This window comes from Puntigrus tetrazona, chromosome 22 (genome assembly GCF_018831695.1).
Source record: "Puntigrus tetrazona isolate hp1 chromosome 22, ASM1883169v1, whole genome shotgun sequence".
NCBI classification, from domain to species: domain Eukaryota; kingdom Metazoa; phylum Chordata; class Actinopteri; order Cypriniformes; family Cyprinidae; genus Puntigrus; species Puntigrus tetrazona.
Genome location: NC_056720.1, coordinates 1136558 through 1158243, shown reverse-complemented (window position 1 = coordinate 1158243; position 21686 = coordinate 1136558). Strand labels below are relative to the sequence as shown.

Below are 21686 nucleotides of genomic sequence, written 5' to 3'. Positions count from 1 at the left end.
TTAACCGCATATGGCCCATCCCCTTTACTATTAAGGACTTCCCAAGGTTCAATGGCTTTGGGAGTGTTGCTTCCAATCAGCAGCTCCACCTTGGCTGAAATCCTAAGAATCTGTACCCGTTTCAGGTAAGACCATTTAGACAACTCTTCTTTTGTGGGAATGTGAGGTATCAACAGGCATGTTCTTTTGCGTATAGACTTCAGGCAGTGGAATAAAGTTATTTTCTTCCAATGAAGAAACTTCCAAACCACTTACAATATAAGAGGGCACAGACTTATCCTGGCTCATAGTTTGAAGAAGAATGTTAGTCTTTCTTTCAGCAATGTTGAGTTTCCTCATAAGGTCCTCAGTACAGAAGCTTGCCGAACTTCCAGGATCAAGAAAGGCATATGTGTGCAGAATCTGACTTCCCTTTGAACTTTTAATTTGTACTGGTACAATTGACAGCAAACACTCTGTGTAACTCTTTGGTTTTCTGACTCCATTATGCTTACCATCTCGCAGAGATACCTGTGTGCTGCTCACAGGCGTTTTCTTAATCTGTGTGGATGATTCCGCTGGTTTGATGTGTAGTACACTTGGATGTTGTTTGTTACATATGGTGCAGGTGAGACGCTTTGTGCAGTCTTTACTCACATGTCCTACTTTGGTCAAGCACCCAAAGCAGATTCCTTTCTGTCTTATGAAGTTTATCTTTTCCCTGTGTGGCTGCTTTCCAAACTGCAAGCATGACAGCAATTCATGTCCATTATTACAGTAGAGGCATGACTGTGGTGGTGAACCTTTAGTTGATGTCTGTAGTGATTTCTCTTGAACACTGGTGGCAAAACTACTTTTAGATTTAGGTCTCGTTAGCACTTTGGGTGTTCCTTTACTTGGACTTGAGTCTTGGATATCACCAAATATTGGGTCTGAGACAATGTTAGCTTGTTTTTCAATGAAGCTGACAAGATCTACTATCTTTACCTTGTGATTCCTTTGTTCTTGTAACTCGAATGCCTTTGTACGCCACCTCTCTCTGAGCTTGTATGGTAGTTTCAGAGCGATACTCCTCATATTGGCGACTGTATCCAGTTCTTCCATGAACTCCAAGTCTTCCATGGCATTGCAGCAGCTTCTAAGAAACAATGCGAGAGGCTTGTAAAGCTTTGGATCTTCTGATTTAATGGAAGACCAGGAGAGTGCTTTCTCAATATAAGCACGTGAAATTCTATATTCATTACCAAAGTATTCTTTCAACAACTGTTTTGCCTTCTGGTAGCCTCTGCTCGATGACATGTGTTGGCAGCTTCTAACAAGATCCTGTGGTAGCCCCCTTGTGTACTGAATGAGAAAATGTAATCTGTCTTCATTGTCATCAGTTTTACTTTCTATGATGTGCTCAAAAGAATGAAGGAATGCCCTGTACTGCAGAATATCTCCATTAAAAACTGGAACCTCTCCCCTGGGTAAGGTGGAAAGAAGTTGTTGTTTCACAAGCATGTCTGTCAGGTTGTTTTGTCTTTGAAGAATTGTAGCAAAATCAGGTCCTTCAATGCTGCTACTTGAAGATGAATCACTCCTTGTTAGTGATCTTGCTTGAGCTGCATGAGATATTTGTACAGATGATTTAAAATCAGTATTCACAGTGTTAGATTGTTGAATAGCGTTACTATTCTGAGGATAAGAATGTCTTGCAGTCACAGTCACATTTGGTGCTATAGGGAGTTGTGCATGAACATTCTCTTTTGGTTTTACCTGTAGAGTGTATGCAGCACTTGATGGGATTTTACTCAACGTCTCCTTACAATAAACATTCATGGGATCTTTAGTGTTCACATTGCCTTTTGTTGCAGAGTTTTCAGTAGTCTTGAGATACTCAATTTTAGCTGTAAGCGGCTGCAATTTCTGCTTGAACTTCCCAAACCTCTTTCATCTTTCTAAGTTCTTCTTCTTTCTTTTCTATAGCATGTTTTTGTTGCAGTGCATTGGCTTTTGCAAGTAATGCTGCTTTCTTTGCCTCTGCAGAGATACGTGCTGAAGTTGATGTTAACACACTTGTTCTGCTTGAACTTGATCTGCTGGAACCGCCAGATCTATTACTATGCACAAATGAAACTACTGAGGCATTATCTTCATCATCTTCTTGACTAGTGACTTTAAGAGCAGAAGAGATTTGAGTATCAGCTTGAGAGTCTGAGTTTTGAACAGCAGACATCCACCTTTCAACAGTGCAAACAAACTCCTCAACTTGCTTCATTCTTGGTTTATACCAAATTTTCAAATCTTCAGCTTTATCCTCTTCACTTAACACTTGAACATATGATTCTTGAAGAGACTTGAATTCATCAAGCTGTTCATTGAACTTCAACATGTTCCCCTTTACTTCTTCCAAATATTCACCATCAGCCATCAAAGAATTAACAATATTCATTCGCCTTGTAAGATGTGCCATCTTGCCTGCTCTACTGGCTTTCAAACAGGCAGCATCCTCAATTAAGTCCTTTTGAGCTGAGCTAGGGCTTGCTCTACATTAAACATTAAATCCTCCATTTTGTCTCAAACAATCAGATTCAATCAAAGACAAACCCTTTTCAATCAGATCTCCGTTGATACTTCTTAAAAATTACACACATCGAGATCTTTGAATTCTTCCATCAAATGAATTCCTATATCCACTGTCTGCAGAATCAAACTTGAAAAGTCTTTCCAATAACATTCAAATTTAACTTAGCATTAGCTCAGCACCTTGCATCCTCAAACACATACCTCTTTGAGAAGTTTCCTTTGTTTGCTCCAGTACCATACGGTCTCAATCCATTCCAATCAAGATTTATCCTCTTCTCAAACCAATTCCATTTTGAAAGCAAAGTTTTTGACATAATGTAGTGGTAAAAACGGGTTCAGATGTCCAATTCTGTTCCTTTGTCTTAGCCACTGTAGGAGGAGTTGATGTGTATGTCCTGACGCGTGCAAAGTAAAAGATCCAGATTTGTTGAGGTTACAGCAATATCTTAAATTAATTTTTAACCAAAACAAACAAACTGTAAAATAAAACAAACAATTTCAATCTAAATGTAGGCCAGTTCCATGCCATGTGCACGCTCAAAAACTGTAAGCTCTCACACCAGCGCCCCCTCCTGTCAGGGATGGTATTTCCTTTTTAACATTTTCTCAGCTCTCTGGTACCTATAGAGGGCACACACTTAAAGAAACAGACATCATTAACATTTTAGCACCAAATTAATATTTAAATAAACATTTATAAAATTAAGGTGAATATGGCTCCTACAACACATGTGAGTGGCATTGCATGTCATACTCAGTCAACGGACGTCTTGTGTGCCCATAGTCATGATTTGACAGCTCCTGCTGTGCTACCTCCACGCCAGGTGGTTGAACAGCCTACTCAGGGTCAGTCTTTGAGTCGGGTAATCAGTCTTTTGGAATGAGTCTTGGATCATGGATCTTGTCAGCAGATAACAAAGGTGTTCAGAACTCCTCATAAAAGAAAGGGGCTGTACCCAAACGCCAAGAAATATGTGAATTATGTGGTGAATCAAGTCATGATACTTTTTCACATTGTCAAATAAATCGTCTGTGCTTTAACTGCCATGCCTCTGGACACAGAGCTTCAGCTTGCTTTGCGGGGACTGCCAACAATGTTCAACAGAGTAGTCCTGACTCCGACCAGCTGGGAAACTAGATGGCCCACATGAGGAGGGGACTGGTGGAGGGCCATGTGTAATGTCCCCTGACCGTGAGGATATTGACTTGGAATCTATTTATTCTGTCTTTTGTAGTACTGTTGATGACAAGACAAAAGTAATTTATCAAAATGTGCAAAGGCTTAATCCAAATGATGACTTGTTCTTTACTGATGTCTTGGTTCAGGATGTTGTTTTGCTTTGAGGAATGCTTGACAGTGAGTCTATGGCCTGTACTCTTTGTCGTCAAGCCCTGCCCAAACTCATAGAAGCAAATGTACTTTCCTTAAATGATGTAGCCCCAACAGTGCTCATTCTGATTGGCTGTGGTGGTCAAAGCACAAACCCATTGGGTATATGTGACATCAAGATGAAAGTATTCAGTTGCTCTTTCTCTCTGCCTGCCTTAATTGTTGATGGAAAAAATGCTGACCTAATTTTGGGAATTAATGTCATAAAACATCTCATCCATGACATGAAAGTATCCAGTGATTTCTGGAGAAAGGTATCTGAGTCACAAGGCAAATATCCTGATACAAGTGCTTTGACGCAACTCTTGTGCAATGTTGAGTCATGGAAATGAACTGATCCCCCTTAGTAGGAACCCTTAAACTGAAATATGCTGTCACTTTGGAACCCATGAAAGAACACATAGAACACATAGTTACTGCAGTAGTAACCTGTGCAAGATGGAGCAACAACACTTTGTGCCACGTGGTCTTGATCAACACTGTCTAGCCTAGGGCTCCAAGATATTGACATTGACTCAAATACTTTTACACCTTACTGAAGAGGGCAGTTGGTTGAACTGCTGATGAAGTATGAGTCAATATTTTCACTACATGGTCTAGACCAGTGGTTCCCAACCTTTTTTAACTCACAGCCCACACAACCAAACACATATGTTTCCGCGGCCCACTGCAAAAAAATTTAAATGAACCTGTTATTTGTGTCGGGTTAGTAACTGAGTACTCAGAAGCATGACTTTTAACTGTCTTTATTGAATAAACGGGTAATGTTGAATAACCAGAAAATGTGCATAATAGGTCACCAAGCCCTGAGACACTCGGGTTAACAATTCTTAAGTAAACGGAAAACCAAGGTTTATTTTGAGTCTTTTCTGTGTCCTGCTTACTTGTAGATGAAGTATTTTCCCTTTTCAGCGATCCCGTTGTCAACCATTTATCCATGTTTACATCTGTTTTGGCATGTATGCAGCAAAAATATGTTACATAGCCTAAATCGGCGGGTTGTTTTTAAACCAATCAACGACCTGGAATAGTGAACGCATAGTAACAGTTTATTATTATTTTTTGTTATTTAATTAATTATGATATTTAATTATTACTACACATTTTTACGTACATTAGCAATATTATTATTTCTATTGATAATAACTGGCGGCCCCCCTGCAATACCGTTGCGGCCCACTGGGGCATGCGCCTGAGGTTGAAAACCACTGGTCTAGACTATGGAAAGGCCAAAGGATTTGTTCATATAATCTGCCTAAGTGACAATAAACCTTTCAGACTCCCCTACAGAAGATTATCACCAGCACACTACGAGAAACTGTGTGAGGCCCTGGATGGCATGGAGGAGCGCAAAATAATCAGAAAGTCAACAAGTGATTATGCTTCACCTCTGGTGTTAGTCTGGAAGAAGAACGGTGATCTGAGGCTGTGCACAAACATCCGCTGGTTAAATCCACGCACCCTTAAAGATGCACATCCTCTTCCGCACCAAGCAGATGCACTTGCAGGTAATGCATTCTTTTCCACAATGGACTTAACATCTGGATATTATAATGTGGAGGTGCGTGAGGATGACAAGAGGTTCACAGCGTTTACGACGCCTTTTGGTCTGTACGAGTATAACAGGCTTCCTCAGGGGCTATGTAATAGCTCTGCAATGTTCAAGAGGATGATGATGAACATATTTGGTTACCAGAACTTCATGAGCATGCTGTGTTATCTCGATGACATCCTAGTTTTTGCCCCAGTGAACGGCTTGCTTTGGAACGAATAGAGATGGTTTTCCAGAGACTTCAGTCTCACAATTTGAAACTGTCTCAGAAGAAGTGTCATTTCACGAAACCTTCTGTCAAGTTTCTTGGACACAAGTTTCTAATATTCCATCATAGACAAAAATAAGGTCATTCTTGGGAATGGTGGTTTTCTACCAGCAGTATATTGAGGACTGTTTTCGCATTAGTAGACCCCTTTTTGCTTTAACATCAGGCATGAGGAAACCGAGGCATCCCAGAGACCAGAAATGTACGACGGCAGGGAGACAGCTTACATCGTTGGACTGGACACAAGATTGTAGAGATGTCTTTAATGAAACAGCCTGAAACAGGCTTTGCTGGAAAGGGTGGTTTTGGCTCATCCAGATTTTGATAAACCCTTTTTGCTGTCTGTTGATGCTTTTAGTAATGGACTTGGGGCAGTGCTTTCTCAGCCAAGGAGACTGTCTATGAGTGCTCGGTTCTGCCTGCAATGCACTGTCTGAGTCCCGTGCTTACTAATGCTCAAAAACATGTTATTTTTACTCACCTTCATCCGTCATTTAACAGTCGCTTAACCTACATTGAGGGAAAGAGAGAAGATAAAACCATTTCTAAAAAAACAAAGGAATAATGTCTAAATACGTTTGGATAACTTTCCACAATTTAGTCTTCAACAGAGAAAATTAATTAAAAGTTAATTTAATCAAAATAATTAACATGTCTCATGGTTTATGTACTTCTGTGGTTATGTGCATTTCTCTGGTCTGTTCAGTATCTTCATCAGCTTTACTACACAGATTTAACTTTGCAGATCTAAATAAAACTGTATCTTTTTCTGTGGGTGTAGTACAGTAATATTTCTCTGAAACAAGTAAAACTAAAGAACCAATTCCTGCACAGAATAAAGCCCAGTCTGGATCTGTTCTGTTCAGTTGTGTTGGACATTCATTCATCTGGTTGTTTGATGATAGAGAGATGATAAATGTGTTTTGTATTTGATGCAGCATGTCCTCCAACAAAAAAACCCCTATAGGTTTCTTGTTTAACTAAATACAGGGGTTAAGGCAAAAAAGGGGGCGAGGTTGAGGTGGGAAAGGGGTGCAGGGATAAATTTAACATTTGAAAAGATACCATGGCAAGGTTATTGCTTTCTTTATTCAAACAGATTTTTTTTTCATGAATATGTGGTTGACCTGAAGAAAAACATTTTTAGAAGTTATATCACTGCTTATCTAGGGATGTGATAACATGAGATGAGACCAAATACAGATACTTGGTTCACTAGAAGAAGCTCTAATACAATTTTTTTGTATTCTGAAATTGTCACACCTCTGGACTTTTGTTATTGTTTTTGTCTCGTGCCACGTGCTGTCTGTGCCCTGCCTTCCCCTTGGTGTTTAATTGTTTAATTGTCTTCAGCCTTGTCTCGTTAATTTAGTTAATTTCCCTTTGTATTTAAGCCCTGTGTGTTGTGTGCACGTTGTCGGATCATCAACGTTACCATGTTTCAATGTTTCAACGTAACTCTGTTTTGTTTCCCATGCTCCTTTTCATGGTTTTTGTTCTACCTGCCTTTTGTATATACTTTTACCAGTTTTGAATTAAATCTGTTTAAGTTTTTGTATTTTCGAGTCTCGAGCGCTCCTTTTCTCTCCCGCGAAACCACGGAAATCGTGACAGGATGATCCGACCCTAAAAGTAAAGCGGCGTATTTTCCCCTTTTTGTTTTGGGGTTTTTTTGTCATGGATTCTCCCTACAAAGACCCAAATTTCCTTATCCTCCTGCTCCAGCAAGAGAGCATCACTCTCTCAAGGCCTATACTAAGGACTTCCTCGCCCTCGCGAACTACTCGCGCTTCCCGGACGGCTTTTTGTGCTCTATCCATTTCCGAGGACTGAACACCACCACACGAGCAAAGCTGTCCGGGAACGGCCCTCGAGAGAGCGTCACCGCTTACATCGAGTGGGTGCTGGTGTCGTGCAATTCGCCGATGACGGTTGCGCTGGAGGACAACGACACCAGCCCCACTTCAGATCCAGAACCCAGCCCATCATCTCCCCGCGTCGCGGAGTCCAGGCCTGTGCCAACGGAGGGCGCAGTCGCTGAGTCTGGGACGACCACAGAACCATCGCTAAGGAGAGCGACAGAGCCGTGGAGCGCCACCGGACCCGAGCCGATTGCGACAGACCAGGTGCGTGAGCGGGCATCAGAGCTTGCCGCGCTGGAGAGAGCCGTTGACAGCGAGAGCGCGGAGTGGAGCTCCGCCCACTGCACATCGGCTGAGGATGAGCTGATCATCCAACTGGGGCTGCTGGATCTACAAGAGGAACTGGATGATGTGGACTCGGACTTGGACTTAGACTGGGCACCTCCCGTGTATCCTGAATTCCTGGCCCCGCCCAGCCGTCCTGTTAGCCCGCTGGTCCCGCCCAGCCGTCCTGTTAGCACCCTAGAGACTGTTCCCTGTGCGCTCTCCCGAGTTCCAGTGCCCGCGCCCGAGCGCTCTCGAGTTCCAGTGCCCGCCCGAGCGCCCCGAGTTTCAGTGCCCGCGCCCGTCGCTCTCCCAAGTTCAGTGCCCGCGCCCGTGCGCTCCTCCCTCCAGTGCCCGCGCCCGCGCCCAGTGCACTCCCTCCAGAACCCGTGTCCCGTGGGCGCTCCCTCCAGTGCACCCGCCCGTCGCGCTCCCTCCAGTGCCCGTGCGCTCCCTCCAGTGCCCGCGCCTGTGCACAGCGCTCTCCCTGATTTCCAGTGCCCGCGCCCGTGCTGCTTTGTCTTCCAGTGCCCTTTCGCCATACTATAGCATCCCGAGTTCCTGTGCCCTGCGCCTGCGTAATGCTAATATCAGTTTTCCCCACCTGTGTCTCCCACCCTGCTCATACAACAACGTCTGGATCCCAGCAGCCCTGCGCTCATCCTCAGCTCACCATCACGAGCTAAATAATATTTTATTTCCACGGGTCTGCCGGTCCCCATCGCCGTCGAGGTGGGCGACCCCCGCCTCACCGTCCGCCTCCGAGTCCCGGACTCCTCCTCGGCTCGTGAGATCCGTCGGCTCCCCTGGGCTTCTAGCTCTCTCCTCTCCACCGTGGTCCGTCAGTCCACCAGCTCCACCAGGCTCCATCGTCCCTCCGGCTCCGCCTTGGTCTGTCGTCGACCATCCTTTGCCTCAGGATTCCTCTCCTCCGGCCGCCTCATCCCTCCATCCCACCGGCTCTGTCAGGCTCCTCCTTCCCTCCGGCTCCACCTAAGTCCTCTGTCGCTCTGGCTCCGCCCAGCCCCGTCCGCATTGGTGTCGCCTAGGACCTCCAGCGCCTCGGCGTCACCTTGGCTCTTCGGCTCTCCGCCCAGCCATGCTGGTCCATGGTGGCCCGGCCTCCTCCGCCACCTGCTCCGCCGCCACCGGTCAGACCCATGGAGTCGATGGCCGCTCCTCCTCCATGGCTCCTCCCTCCGTCGGCGCCACTGTGGACCATCATGGCTGAGCTCTGGATCTCCTCCTGCTCCGGACTCCTCCTGTGTCCTCCCTGGCTCCTCCCTCCTTCTGTGCCCCTGGACTCCTGTCTGCTTGCCCCCCCCTCTGGGGCCGCGTCCTCCACCGGAACCTCCTCCCAAGATCCGGTATCCCCATTTCCGAGTTGTTTTTGTTGTTACTTTAGGTGCGAGGACGCACCTTCCGGGAGGGGGGCATTATGTCACACCTCTGGACTTTTGTTATTGTTTTTGTCTCGTGCCACGTGCTGTCTGTGCCCTGCCTTCCCCTTGGTGTTTAATTGTTTAATTGTCTTCAGCCTTGTCTCGTTAATTTAGTTAATTTCCCTTTGTATTTAAGCCCTGTGTGTTGTGTGCACGTTGTCGGATCATCAACGTTACCATGTTTCAATGTTTCAACGTAACTCTGTTTTGTTTCCCGAGCTCCTTTTCGTGGTTTTTGTTCTACCTGCCTTTTGTATATACTTTTACCAGTTTTGAATTAAATCTGTTTAAGTTTTTGTATTTTCGAGTCTCGAGCACTCCTTTTCTCTCCCGCGAAACCACGGAAATCGTGACAGAAATATATTAACTAATCTAGGGCTGTAACTATGATTATTTTGGTAATCAAGTAACCTACCAAATATACAGATTTTTAGTAACACGAGGCCTAACTTAATAACTTTAGTATGACTAATGATAAGGTAGTAATAATTGGCGCATAAAATATCAAAACCAAGTAATTACATTTAAATGAACAACACTGTTAAAATACATAATGTGAAATACCTATATATGATATGAACAAAAAACAAAAAACTTAATTACATTATGTATTATAACAAATGCCTGCAGAGTTTGCTGTCATGCTTTGCCATGATGAAATGTTTAAATGCATGTCATTTTAATATATGGCCATATGCAAACTATATCAATGTACAAAAATATAAAATACAATAAATGGCATATTAAATAGATTAGAAATAGGCTGATGTATACTCCTGTGTTTGCAAAGGTTTAATACACAGAGGAGATAAAACATAGTTTTTCTTGCGACTCTGCTCTTAAATATAGCCTACTATACGTGTCTTGTGTTTGAGCAAAATGATTGGCTAGTAGCGTTAGTTTGGCTGCGAGTGAAAGCTGTGCTCCTTTCATACCACTAATAGGCGAACTCATTGACTCGAAAGTAATATCGCCTTTTTTGTTTAATTATATTTTGTGAATGACCGCACTTAATTCTATTTATTAAGCTTCATGAGCTTGAACCCATGCTTGCAGGATCACGTCTCATCGTATAACGCAATGCTTTACAGACTAAGCTACACAAGGCACAAATTACGACGCAGATAAAATGGTACCAAACAGTGTAGGGGTGGCGCAATGCTATGATGGGTCGTATTTCAGGGATTTGTCCAAATGACCTATACAGGCTTATTGGAAAACATGTTATTTTGATATGCTCTATCAGCAACAAGAAACACTCTACAACTTTCAAATGCTTAGACCACATCACAACTTACTTTACCCTTACACAAAATAGTATACAGTACAGAAAACTATACAAAAATATATAAATATATACAAATATATACCAGTCTGTGACAGTAAGGGGAAATTAGTTTTGAAGTGCCATAAAACTGCAGACTTTTAGTGTTTATTTTAGAGTTTTACATGATAGAAGACGATACTAGCATCTGTTAATTATAAATGCAAGTGAAACTGGTAAATGTTGAGCCTTCTCGCATGATTTTTGTCTGCTATGTTTAAAATCTACGCTGTGTTAACGTCACACTTTTTGACACGTTGATGTCTCGATGTCTTGATGTCTATTGAGAAGATGCTTGGCTTAATTATTCTCAGCAGCGTGTGACATTGTGAAATCGAGTACATTACCTGAAAGAAACCTTCATGGATTGTAGGAGAGTTTTTGTTTTGTAAGAGTTCAGCACAAACGTCATTCTATGACCAGGAATGGTCTTCAGTTCACTTAGTTTACTAAGAAATTATCATTAATAATAATAAAAATATATTACATTGACCATAGACTGTACGCAATAATTAGATTAGATGCAGCTTTGTCTCTAATTACTCAGCACAACGGCAACAAAATTCAGTCAGTATCTAACCAAAGGTTCTTTTATGAAAAGAAATATACATATGTGAATATGCAAATATGCATATTTATATTTATGTATTTGTATTTATAGAGTGCAAAGTTGTATTGTTTTGGTAAGTAGATGAGGACAACGGTCTGGATCAAGTAGAGCTAGTAAATGTGTGAAGACATCAGCAGCTCTTCTGAGCACTCGGTCAGGAAGAACATCAGGACCAGACACTTTATAAAATACTGGCTATTTTTTTATGTGTTCATATTATTTTCTCCAAAAGCCTGGGTACTTAAAGAGACAGTTGGAAATTAACCAATAATTTAGGTAAAAGGTATTAAAAGAAATGTTCTGGCCCTCCACAGCTTTGCAACAAATGAGAATTACTATTAGACTGCTGCAACACCAATTTTCGTGTGACGTGTGAAATGCTGTAAGATACTCACTTCAGTGTGTTGATCTGACAGTGTTTATCCTGCAGTAGAGCAGAGATCTGATTCACTCGTGTGTCTTCTAGTTCATGTTCACTCAGATTCAGTTCTCTCAGGAGTAACAGGTTTTTACCCACGATTCCAGTCACATACTGACAGCCTTCATCTGCAGCAGGACCCAAAAACCTGCAGAAAACATAATGAAGCAATTTAATGCACATTTTACCAAAGCTGATTATCAAATAACTAGCTTGTGACAATCATAGTCATATATTTAGGTGATGTTTTGATGCCGGGTCTTTCTATTATTTTGCAGGAGAATTTACCGAACACTTGATTGCTGGTACACTAACAGAGAACATGATCTGAGTTCAGACCATCTCTGGATAGTTGTATTTAACTGATGTCTGTGTTGATACAGCAGTAATTCTGCTCATTATGAGAAGAAGCTTCAGACGTGATATATGTTGTAGTAGATCTACAGTGTTGTGAATCTGATCTTGATGGAAATTAATGTGCAGTGCATTCAGTAACATTTAAGCAATCAGGGTTAGACACACCAAATATTTCTAATCAGAAATGTCCACAATAACACAATCATAAATGTTAATTATCGAGGCACCAAACTAATATTACATGACGGACTGGAAACAAGGAGATAGAGGCGATGGAGGCAAAAGTATGTAGATTTAATAAACAGAGGTAGCCACAATGACATACACAAATCAACGAAAATTTTAGAATGGACAATCACGACTAAACAAATGGGCCTTTAAACATGAGGAAGAACTCTCAGGGAGAACTGAAACAGGTGGATTATAGGTGGATCACTATTAATCACATAACGATAGGAACATGACCAAAAAAGGAAAAGGATAGTCCAGGATCATTTCCTGTGAGATCCAGCTCTATCAGGTGTGAAGGGTTTGATCTCAGAGCTGAAGACAGAGCTTTAGAAACTTCTTCACTGATACTGCTGATACTGTTGACTCAATTTGCCACCAAGGACTATTACAAAGTTGCAAAGTGGCACAGGAAGTAAAAGCTATGCTCTCATCAAACCAACGTACAAGGTATCTTTCCCAGGAGTGTGGAGTGAGAGAGATGTGTTTGCTAGTCTCACGTCAGATGATAAGTCTTCACTTACATATAAAGAAATCACAGACTCCATAACATGTTTGGACAAAAATGTTTAAAATATCTTATTGTTGTGAAAATGTGTATGCTTTTATTTATTGCTTTATTTACTTTAGCTATACTTTTGAGAAAATAAGTTTACATTAATGCAAATGTTATTTTGTATGTGCATTTTTCTTAATAACCCAATAATTTGACTTAATTATTATTTATTATAAATCGCAAATTGCAATTTTGACCTTCATAATCGCAATATGAAAAGTTTCCCAAATCGTACAGCCCTATAAATTAGACATATTTCACTAAATATTCCTGCATAGTAGACATTTAACAGGTTTCAAGCCGTTTCAATCTGTGACAAGCTAAAAACATTGATAACATTCCTTTTTAAAATCCTTTGACACAACAATAGAGAGATCTTTGTGTCTCTGAAGATCATCAGATGTTCCTCCTGATCTGAACATGACCCTGTGTCTCTGTCTGAGATCAAGATCATGAGAGTTCAGAGGAATACAAGATGAAGAAAAACAACTAGTGAGCAGTTATCAAACAATCAATACAAAAATCAATTTACTGTTGTGTAATTGCTCTCATAATCTCTTCAGATCAACACATGTCTTTATTTACATTACAAAAATAAAAGATTTTCTCGGGTTTATCTCCTGTCTAACCGGAAGAATAGATATGTTTTGATCACAAAATACTTTCGGTTGCGAAAATGCCAGGCGGCAGCAGGAAGTGGCTGTCAGTGGCAACCGGAAAGTAGGAAGGACCTGCTACTCGGTGGCAGCCAATCAGTAACGCAGCCTAAAGTGGACGCAGCCACATATAACAATTCACAAATTTTGATCGAAGTAATGGGTAATTGTTGCGTTGTAAGTTTGATTTTAGTTATCTGAGGGAACGGCTGTGTAACTTTGTTTAGTATAGTATAGTAGTATAGTTGTAACATGTTAAGAGTCTATTGAATAATATAAAACAAATGTCATTTGACTGGAATTATAGAAGATACACATGCAACACTAACCGTATCTTTTTTGTGTTTAAATCTTCAGGAGACTGTCTGATATCCATTAACTTACTATAACAATTGACCAAACAGTTATTTTTCTCTGCATTCTCCCATTATTTCTATCTTCATCTTGTGTGTACATTGCTATTGGTTATTACAGGTATGAAGCCATTACATTTCCAACAGCTTAGGGTAATTTGATCAGAACGTGCAAAAAATTATCCATAAGAAATTGTTGTTCAACTTCTCAAATGTTTAACCTTTTACATATGAATGAGTTTGTATTGCTGTTTTGAGGTGTGCTATTTTGTCTAATGCAGTGCATGTGCAGTGCATCACTTACTTTTGAGGAACAGATGATGTTCTTCCTGGGACAGGCAGGTGTCCCTACTGTACAGCTGGGGTGATGTCAATCAATCAATCACCTTTATTTATATACCGCTTTCACCAGTACATATTGTGTTAAAGCACAGGACAGTATAAAATTGGAGTAGTAAAGTATAATAAGACGTTGTGTAAACTTCGTAATTGACGAAGACGAGGCACGTTTCGCGGCATCTCTGAGCTTCTCAGAAGGTTTCGCCTTGATCTGTCCATAAGATCCCTTATCACTCCGTCTATATAGTGCTTTCTGATGGGCCGTTGTCCCTGAATGATGGGCTGGTCCTTGGTGGAAATAAAAAATTGTACTGACCCAGAAGTGTATCGGCCCACTGAAAAAACAGTCCAACCCTGTGCTGGGCCTAAATCCACTTTAAAAAGTGAGAATCAGCAAAACCTTGAGTATTTTGATGACTTCCTCCGACAAAGGAAACTGAGACGTGAGAATCCTGTCGAGAGCAGATTTAAGCAGATAAATATCACACTTCAGTCTTGAGTGGGGTTTTCAGCGAAACAGCAAAGAAAATGTTTCTCCAATTAGTTTTGTTCTGCTTGTGGTGTCTTGCCGGTGAGTTTGTGTTTTTAAAACTTTTAATGTATTTAGAGCGCTATAATCTCGATCAACTCCATGTTCTCCAGGTGCATGGTATGATCTGGTGGTGAAGAAGGGAGATTCAGTCACTCTATACTCTGATCTCACTCACGTGAAGTATACTCCACAGATTCAGTGGTGCTTTGGTAATCAAAACACTTTAATCGCTGAAATCATTGAGCAGGCCGACAGATTCACTGTGTATGATGATGTTCTTGATGGGAGATTCAGAAACAGATTGAAGCTGGACAATCAAACTGGATCTCTGACCATCACCAACACCACATCTGAACACGCTGGAGAATATAGAAGATACAAGGGAGGTTTTTTTCATTGGACGTTCCCCACGGTGATACCGCTCACCGTTTATGGTAATTTAAATATCTGTTTAGTATTTTTCAGTCATCAGATATAACATTTTGTTGTTTTATATTAATATTTGCTCCAATAAAGTTATTTGAAGGGATTCTTCTAATCTGTAACAAACCCTGTTACTGTTTCTTCTCTGTATTTGTGGCGAAACAGAAGAAATATCAGCGACGGAGGGAGATTCAGTCACTCTCCACTTTAATCAGACTGAAATCAGAGGAAATTTCAAGGTACTTTGTAAGTCTGAAACAGAAAATGAGTTCACTTTTGTCAATTATAGTCTGTTTGAGAGATTCAGAGAAAGAGTGGAGCTGGACAATCACACTGGATCTCTGACCATCACCAACACCAGACCTGAAGATGCTGGACTTTATAAACTGGACTTTAAGACATCAAAAGCATTCAGAGTTTCTGTCTACGGTTAGTAAAGATCATTTGTTCTGTTCCTCAAATGTTCTGATTTTGTAAGCTAGTTACACTACCAGTCAAAAGTGTTTGAACAGTGAGGTTTTTTAATGTTTTAATAAAAAAACAAGTCTCTTCTGCTCACCAACCCTGCATTGATCCAAAGCACAGCAAAAAACAGTAAGATTTTGAAATAATTCTACTACTTAATATAAGTGTTTTCTATGAATCTGTGTTAAAATGTAATTTATTCCTCTGATCAGATCTGATTTTTCAGCATCATTACTTCAGTCTTTAGTGTCATGAAAATCAGCTTTGAATCACAGAATACATTACATTTTAAATTATATATATTTATATAAAAAATTTACTGTTTTTACTGTACTTTGGATCAAATAAATGCAGGCTTGTTGACCAGAAGAGACTGTGACTGGTGCTTTACTACATATTACACTGTTTAATGACGACACTCTCTCAACCGCTTTCAGCTCGTCTGCCGCTTCCTGTCATCAGCAGTAACTGCTCTTCATCATCTTCATCTTCCTCAAACTGCTCACTTTTGTGTTCGGCGGTGAACGTGAGTCACGTGACTCTCTCCTGGTACAGAGGAAACAGTTTATTGTCCAGCATCAGTGCGTCTGATCTCAGCATCGGTCTCTCTCTACCTCTGGAGGTGGAACATCAGGATAAAAACATCTACAGCTGTGTGATCAACAACCCCATCAGAAACCAGACTCAACATCTGGACGTCAGCAGACTCTGTCACACGTGTTCAGGTACAGCAGATAGAGCTGTGTTTAGTGTTTATTGAGCGGATCTCAGTCTGATGTGTTTATTCCTCAGACTCTCAACACTGTTGTGGTTTTACTGAAGCTGTGATCCGATTGGTCCTCTCCGCTCTGGTGGGCGTGGCTACTGTCCTTATTCTTGTGTATCACATCAGATGCAGAAGAGCTGAACATGAACAAACACATATTCACCCAACAGGTTCACGATTGAAGTAATTTCTTAAAAACTGCTGCAAATATCAATATTTGCCAGATTTATTAATTTATGCCTTTTTGTGTTTTTCAGGAAGTACTGACATCTAAAGCAGAATGTGCGTTTTTTGTTCTATTGCTCGTCAAATGATTATTATTTGCAATTGCACTGTTCATTTTAGTGTCAGATTTTTGTAAAAATCCAATTTACTTTGTTTACTTTTCCCTCACATACATGACATGCATAAAACAAATTAATAAAGAAACACCAGTATCTCACTTTAATACCCCTGTCCACTTCTTCGTCTGTACTTATCTTTATTAATAAAGTTTTCACACTCTGAGGTTTTAGAATCTGTCCATGTTTTATATTGAGCACCTTCTGAAGGAAAACAAACTATATGCATATTTTGATTTCAGCAGATCATTTGTAAATGTTTACAACAGTACCAAAACTAATTAATAAATATCCTTACCATAACGTGATGCCGCGTCCTAGTGCTATGACCAAAAAACAATAAAACACATTATAAATGAGACGTGTGTTGCATCCACTGGGGATATAATTGCTGATTATCGTGATTTATACTGTCTTTTTAGGCATTGCATTACATCAAACCTATTTCTGCATTCGTGATCAGAGAAATGACAAACAACAAGCATTACTCTACTCGTTTGAATAGTAAGTATCAGGTTCTTTTAAAATGAAAATGTAACTTACTTAAAGGTTGTGAGTCAGAAGAGCCAGACTGTTCTTGTAGAGTTAGATTCATTCACTTTATAGTCTGTTCACTGTCAACATAGAGGAAGCTGCAAGGAAACTTACTATTCCATTAAAAAAAATTGGATGAAGATGATCTACTGACTGTGATTGTTTTTCGTATGTGTGCAAAGAGAGGATGAATGAGTGTAACTCTTCCCGCATGCGGTGCAGTGATATGGTCTCTCTCCAGTGTGAATCCTCTCATGTGATTTAAGTTGTGCCGGCCGAATGAATCTCTTGTCGCAGTGTGAACACTTGTAAGGTTTCTCTCCAGTGTGGATCTTCTGGTGCAGTTTCAGTTCTTCTGCCGTAATGAAAGTCTTCCCACACTCGAAGCACACGAAATCTCTCACACCGCTATGTCTCTTCTGATGTATTTTTAAATTTTGCTGGTGTGAAAAAGTCCGTCCGCACAAAGAACACGAATGTGGTTTCTCCTTTAAATGAACTTTCAGGTGACTCTTCAGGTTTGAAGCCCTCAGAAATGTTTTGCGGCACTCGTCACATTCATGCACTTTCTCTCCGGTGTGGATGATCATGTGATCCTTAAGGGTTGCTGACTGTATAAAACTCTTCCCGCACTGATCACACGTGAACGGTTTCTCTCCAGAGTGGATGTTCATGTGTTTCTTAAGGGTTGTTGATTGCGTAAAACTCTTCCCGCACAGATCACAAGTGAACGGTTTCTCTCCCGTGTGAACTCTCATGTGTGCCATAAAATGAGGTTTTTGTCTGAAACTCTTCCCGCACTGATCACATGTGTATGGTTTCTCTCCGGTGTGGATCCTCTCGTGTGTTTTCAGGGTGTCTGACTGACTGAATCTCATGTCGCAGTGTGAGCACTTGTATGGTTTCTCTCCAGTGTGGCTCCTCATGTGAATCTTGAGATTCTGTTCACGTTTCAAACTCTTTCCACACTGAGTGCAGGTGAAAGATTTACCATCTCTCCTTTTCTTTAAACAATTCTGTTTGGTTTGAGAGCGACTCAAAGCTTTTTCGACGTGATGTTTCTCCTCCTCTTCATTAATTTCGTTGTTCTCGTTTTGTTTAATCGGTTCTGAAATTAAAGTAAAATGTTTACGTTTCTATACATCACAGACAAATGTGAAAGGAAATGACAAAAGTGACAGCTCTAAAAAAACTTTCACCATAGTGATGCATTTTATAAATACATGTCAAAAATACAGTATACTGTTCTACATACCGTAAAGTTGTAGAACGGCAACTTTTACAGTAATTGTAAAAATACAGGAAAATTGTTAACAGTGTACATTTAATTATTATGATATGTTTCTATAGTGACAACTATTAAAATATTAAACCAACTCCAAAAGTTTATAGAAAGTGCCCTTATTTGCTTCAACTATATTATTGCACAGCTCTAACTCTCTCTTTCTAAAAGAAATCTTTCTAAAGAATCAAGAAAAAACACCAACCTGTTTGTTCTTCAGTGTGTTTCATTCTGCAGGGTTCTGGATCTCTCATGTTCTCTCTGTTTCTGCAGATTTCTCTTCTTCCTGATTCTCTGATCCTCGTCTTGACTTGTAGACTGATGGGAATATTCCAGCATTTATTACTGAACCGCAGTGGGAGGAGCTTCACTGAAGGTGAGATTGTTGTGGGAGGAGCTTCACTGAAGGCGAGATTGTTGTGGGAGGAGCTTCACTGAAGATGTGATTTTGTTGTGGGAGGAGCTTTACTGAACGTGTGATTGTTGTGGGAGGAGCTTCATTGAAGGTGTGTTTGTTGTGGGAGGAGCTTCACTGAAGATGTGATATTTTTTGTGGGAGGAGCTTTACTGAACGTGTGATTGTTGTGGGAGGAGCTTCATTGAAGGTGTGTTTGTTGTGGGAGGAGCTTCACTGAAGGTGTGATTGTGATTGTCTTACAGTGACAGGCTCAAATCTGTCAAAATCAAATAAATCATTTTTTTTACACTAATTCAATCAATCAATCAATCATTTTTTTCAATCATTTTTATTTATATAGCGCTTTTAACAACACAGGTTGCATCAAAGCACTGTAAATTCACATATTTAATGTATTTGTTTATCTATGTAGTATGTATTTAGTAATATACCTTTTAGGTAATTGCAAACTGGTTTATACTCATTCAAAAAATATATTCCCAATTATGTCTCTTTATATTTTTAGGAATTTGTCAACATATTTTATTACTACTTTTACCTGTCCTATCATTAATATAAAGGCTAGAAAAATAAACGAAAGAAAATCAAATCTAAGCCAAAAAAATAAATAAAAAATCTGAAGGTCTTCTGTGTAAAATAGATGATGTTTATACATTTAGCTCCAAACTATATAGATATGGAAACATTCTGAATTCATGTATTTCTTGATCTCTCAAAAAGAAGAAAATAGAGACCCCTAGAGGACACCTTACCACACTTAAACTTTAATAACTTTTTGTAGATAAATAAATGTAAAAAAAATATATCATTTTCCCCGTTTACTGCCTTTTAGTGGAATTAAATGAAACCTCATATCGAATTTGAAAAAAAATATATATATATAATATTATATCTATTCTCTATATAATAATATATATATATATATATATACGATTTTTATTAGATTTTTTACCAGAATATGTGATTATTGCATTTTTTAAATTCAAGTAAGCAAAAATTATATCTTGTAATGAATGTCACAATAGCTGTATATTTGCCAAGAAATACTCAGATACTCATCTGCATAAACGTTTATCAAAAAAAATTACTGCCCAATTATTATTGACGCAAGTACAATCAGCAGACAATAAAAACCGCGAGTAACAAATATTCATAAAACGTAACGACTTTATTGCATGATTATCTGGAAACAATTATTTTGTATTTGATGCACAAACCAGAGCATCCCAGCAGAAGAAGTGAAGCAAAGCTCATTTAATTATGTTCTCAGCACGATCGTATGATGAATTCATAATAGTATCGCTCAAAAAAATGTTACGCACATATTAATAAATATACAAAACCGTTCACGTCTGAATGAATAGTTTACTGTAATGTCTTAAATCAGTCTGCAGAGCCCGGAACAGACACACAAATAGTGTTTTATCCGAGGAAGAAATAAGTGAGGTGTTCAGTATCTGTGTAAAGATGAACTGATCGACTCACCTCCCAACAAACGAGCGCTGACCGACCGAGGATGGAAACTACTGACATCTTCTCCTTCTTCTTTGGTTTTTTGTCTCATAACGAGCTAAAAGTAGAGCGCCACCTACAGTAAGCTGCTGTTGTGTCAGTCATATTAGCTACTAGCCTCAAATCACACATGAACATGTAAATATTCTTTTACAGTCGTCAATAATAAATACTGTTTCTTTCTCCCCACAGAACTCACATAAACCAATCACGTGGGCAATACATGGGTAAAACACTCACAAGTTGTAGTCCACAAAAATCTAGTCCACAAAACACACCAAAAAATTGTTGAAATGTGTGTGTGTGTGTGTGTTTTGTGGTGGTTGTTCGTGAATCCCTTAATTAACATTAACGTAAAACCATGATGTTTTTTAATGGATATTATCATACTGCAAGTATTAAAGATAAAACTTTTAACTAAAGTTAAAAGTTAAAGCATAAAGTTTTTCCTCAACGCGTCATTGGTAGTTACTGAAAGTACTAAGTAAAAAGAACAATTTATTTTACTTGCTTTTATTACGGAACTGGTAGTTGAAAACTGTAGTTGATTTTTGGTTGTCAGGGTTTAACAGAAAACACTCCCGCTGTCAAAGTCTGAGTCGAGTCTCAAGTCTTCATTTGTTATTCCGAGTCGAATCTCAAGTCACGTGACTCGAGTCCACACCCCTGTTAAATACTGTTATGATGCTTCTCTGTATCTTGCAAGGAGCTTAATGTGGCAATTCACAGATCTGAAGTCATCAGCGTAATTAATGGGGTGAAAACAGGATCCACTGATGTGAAAAAAAGTTATTTTTTAATGTTGATGAGCCTCAGACTGTTAACACTCGTTAAACAAGCAATTCAGGATCATCTCTGGTACAAACTGATTGTTTGAGTCGTGATATATGCTGAAAGCCTCCGAGTGCTCTACTGAATTATTTCTCAGATGCAGAAAAAATGCCACTGATACAAAGAAAACATTATGATTTGTCCATATAAATCTAAATATACTTTGATAACAAAAGAATAGTTCTTGCTAATTTTTATTATGAGAAGATAAATAAAGAGAAAAGCTTCTTCATAGACAGATATTCAGAAATGATCCCATACTGATTAAAATAACTATGTAGAATTATGTGAAATAGTGTGAATTCAAGTGAAGACAGTGGCAGAATATCTTACATCTGCAATTTGTAAAATACTGC

The 21686-nt window shown here is 39.8% G+C and overlaps 2 protein-coding genes across 4 annotated transcripts; one reads left to right on the top strand and one right to left on the bottom strand.

Moving 5' to 3' along the window:
* The first annotated feature begins 5850 nt into the window (after positions 1 to 5850).
* LOC122328117 lies at positions 5851 to 16686 on the top strand. Its single transcript, XM_043223828.1, has 6 exons — positions 5851 to 5959; positions 14869 to 15144; positions 15317 to 15610; positions 16084 to 16371; positions 16439 to 16582; positions 16670 to 16686. The coding sequence occupies exons 1-6, from the start codon at positions 5851 to 5853 to the stop codon at positions 16684 to 16686; spliced, it is 1128 nt and encodes a 375-aa protein (XP_043079763.1).
* On the bottom strand, positions 9442 to 20527 carry LOC122327965 (gastrula zinc finger protein XlCGF7.1-like). Of its 3 annotated transcripts, XR_006247738.1 has the most exons (7): positions 20473 to 20527; positions 18775 to 19243; positions 17297 to 18395; positions 17052 to 17076; positions 14192 to 14882; positions 11715 to 11885; positions 9442 to 11056 (listed from the first exon to the last, which is right to left on the bottom strand). XR_006247738.1 is itself a non-coding variant. In XM_043223685.1 (3 exons), the coding sequence occupies exons 2-3, from the start codon at positions 18821 to 18823 to the stop codon at positions 17434 to 17436; spliced, it is 1011 nt and encodes a 336-aa protein (XP_043079620.1). In that variant the 5' UTR covers positions 18824 to 19243; positions 20473 to 20527; the 3' UTR covers positions 17102 to 17433. The 3 variants fall into 3 exon arrangements, 1 of the variants encoding a protein (XP_043079620.1); XR_006247739.1 differs by lacking the exons at positions 9442 to 11056; positions 11715 to 11885; positions 14192 to 14882 and adding an exon at positions 16435 to 16549; XM_043223685.1 differs by lacking the exons at positions 9442 to 11056; positions 11715 to 11885; positions 14192 to 14882; positions 17052 to 17076 and having other exon boundaries at positions 17102 to 18395.
* Between the last annotated feature and the right edge of the window lie 1159 nt (positions 20528 to 21686).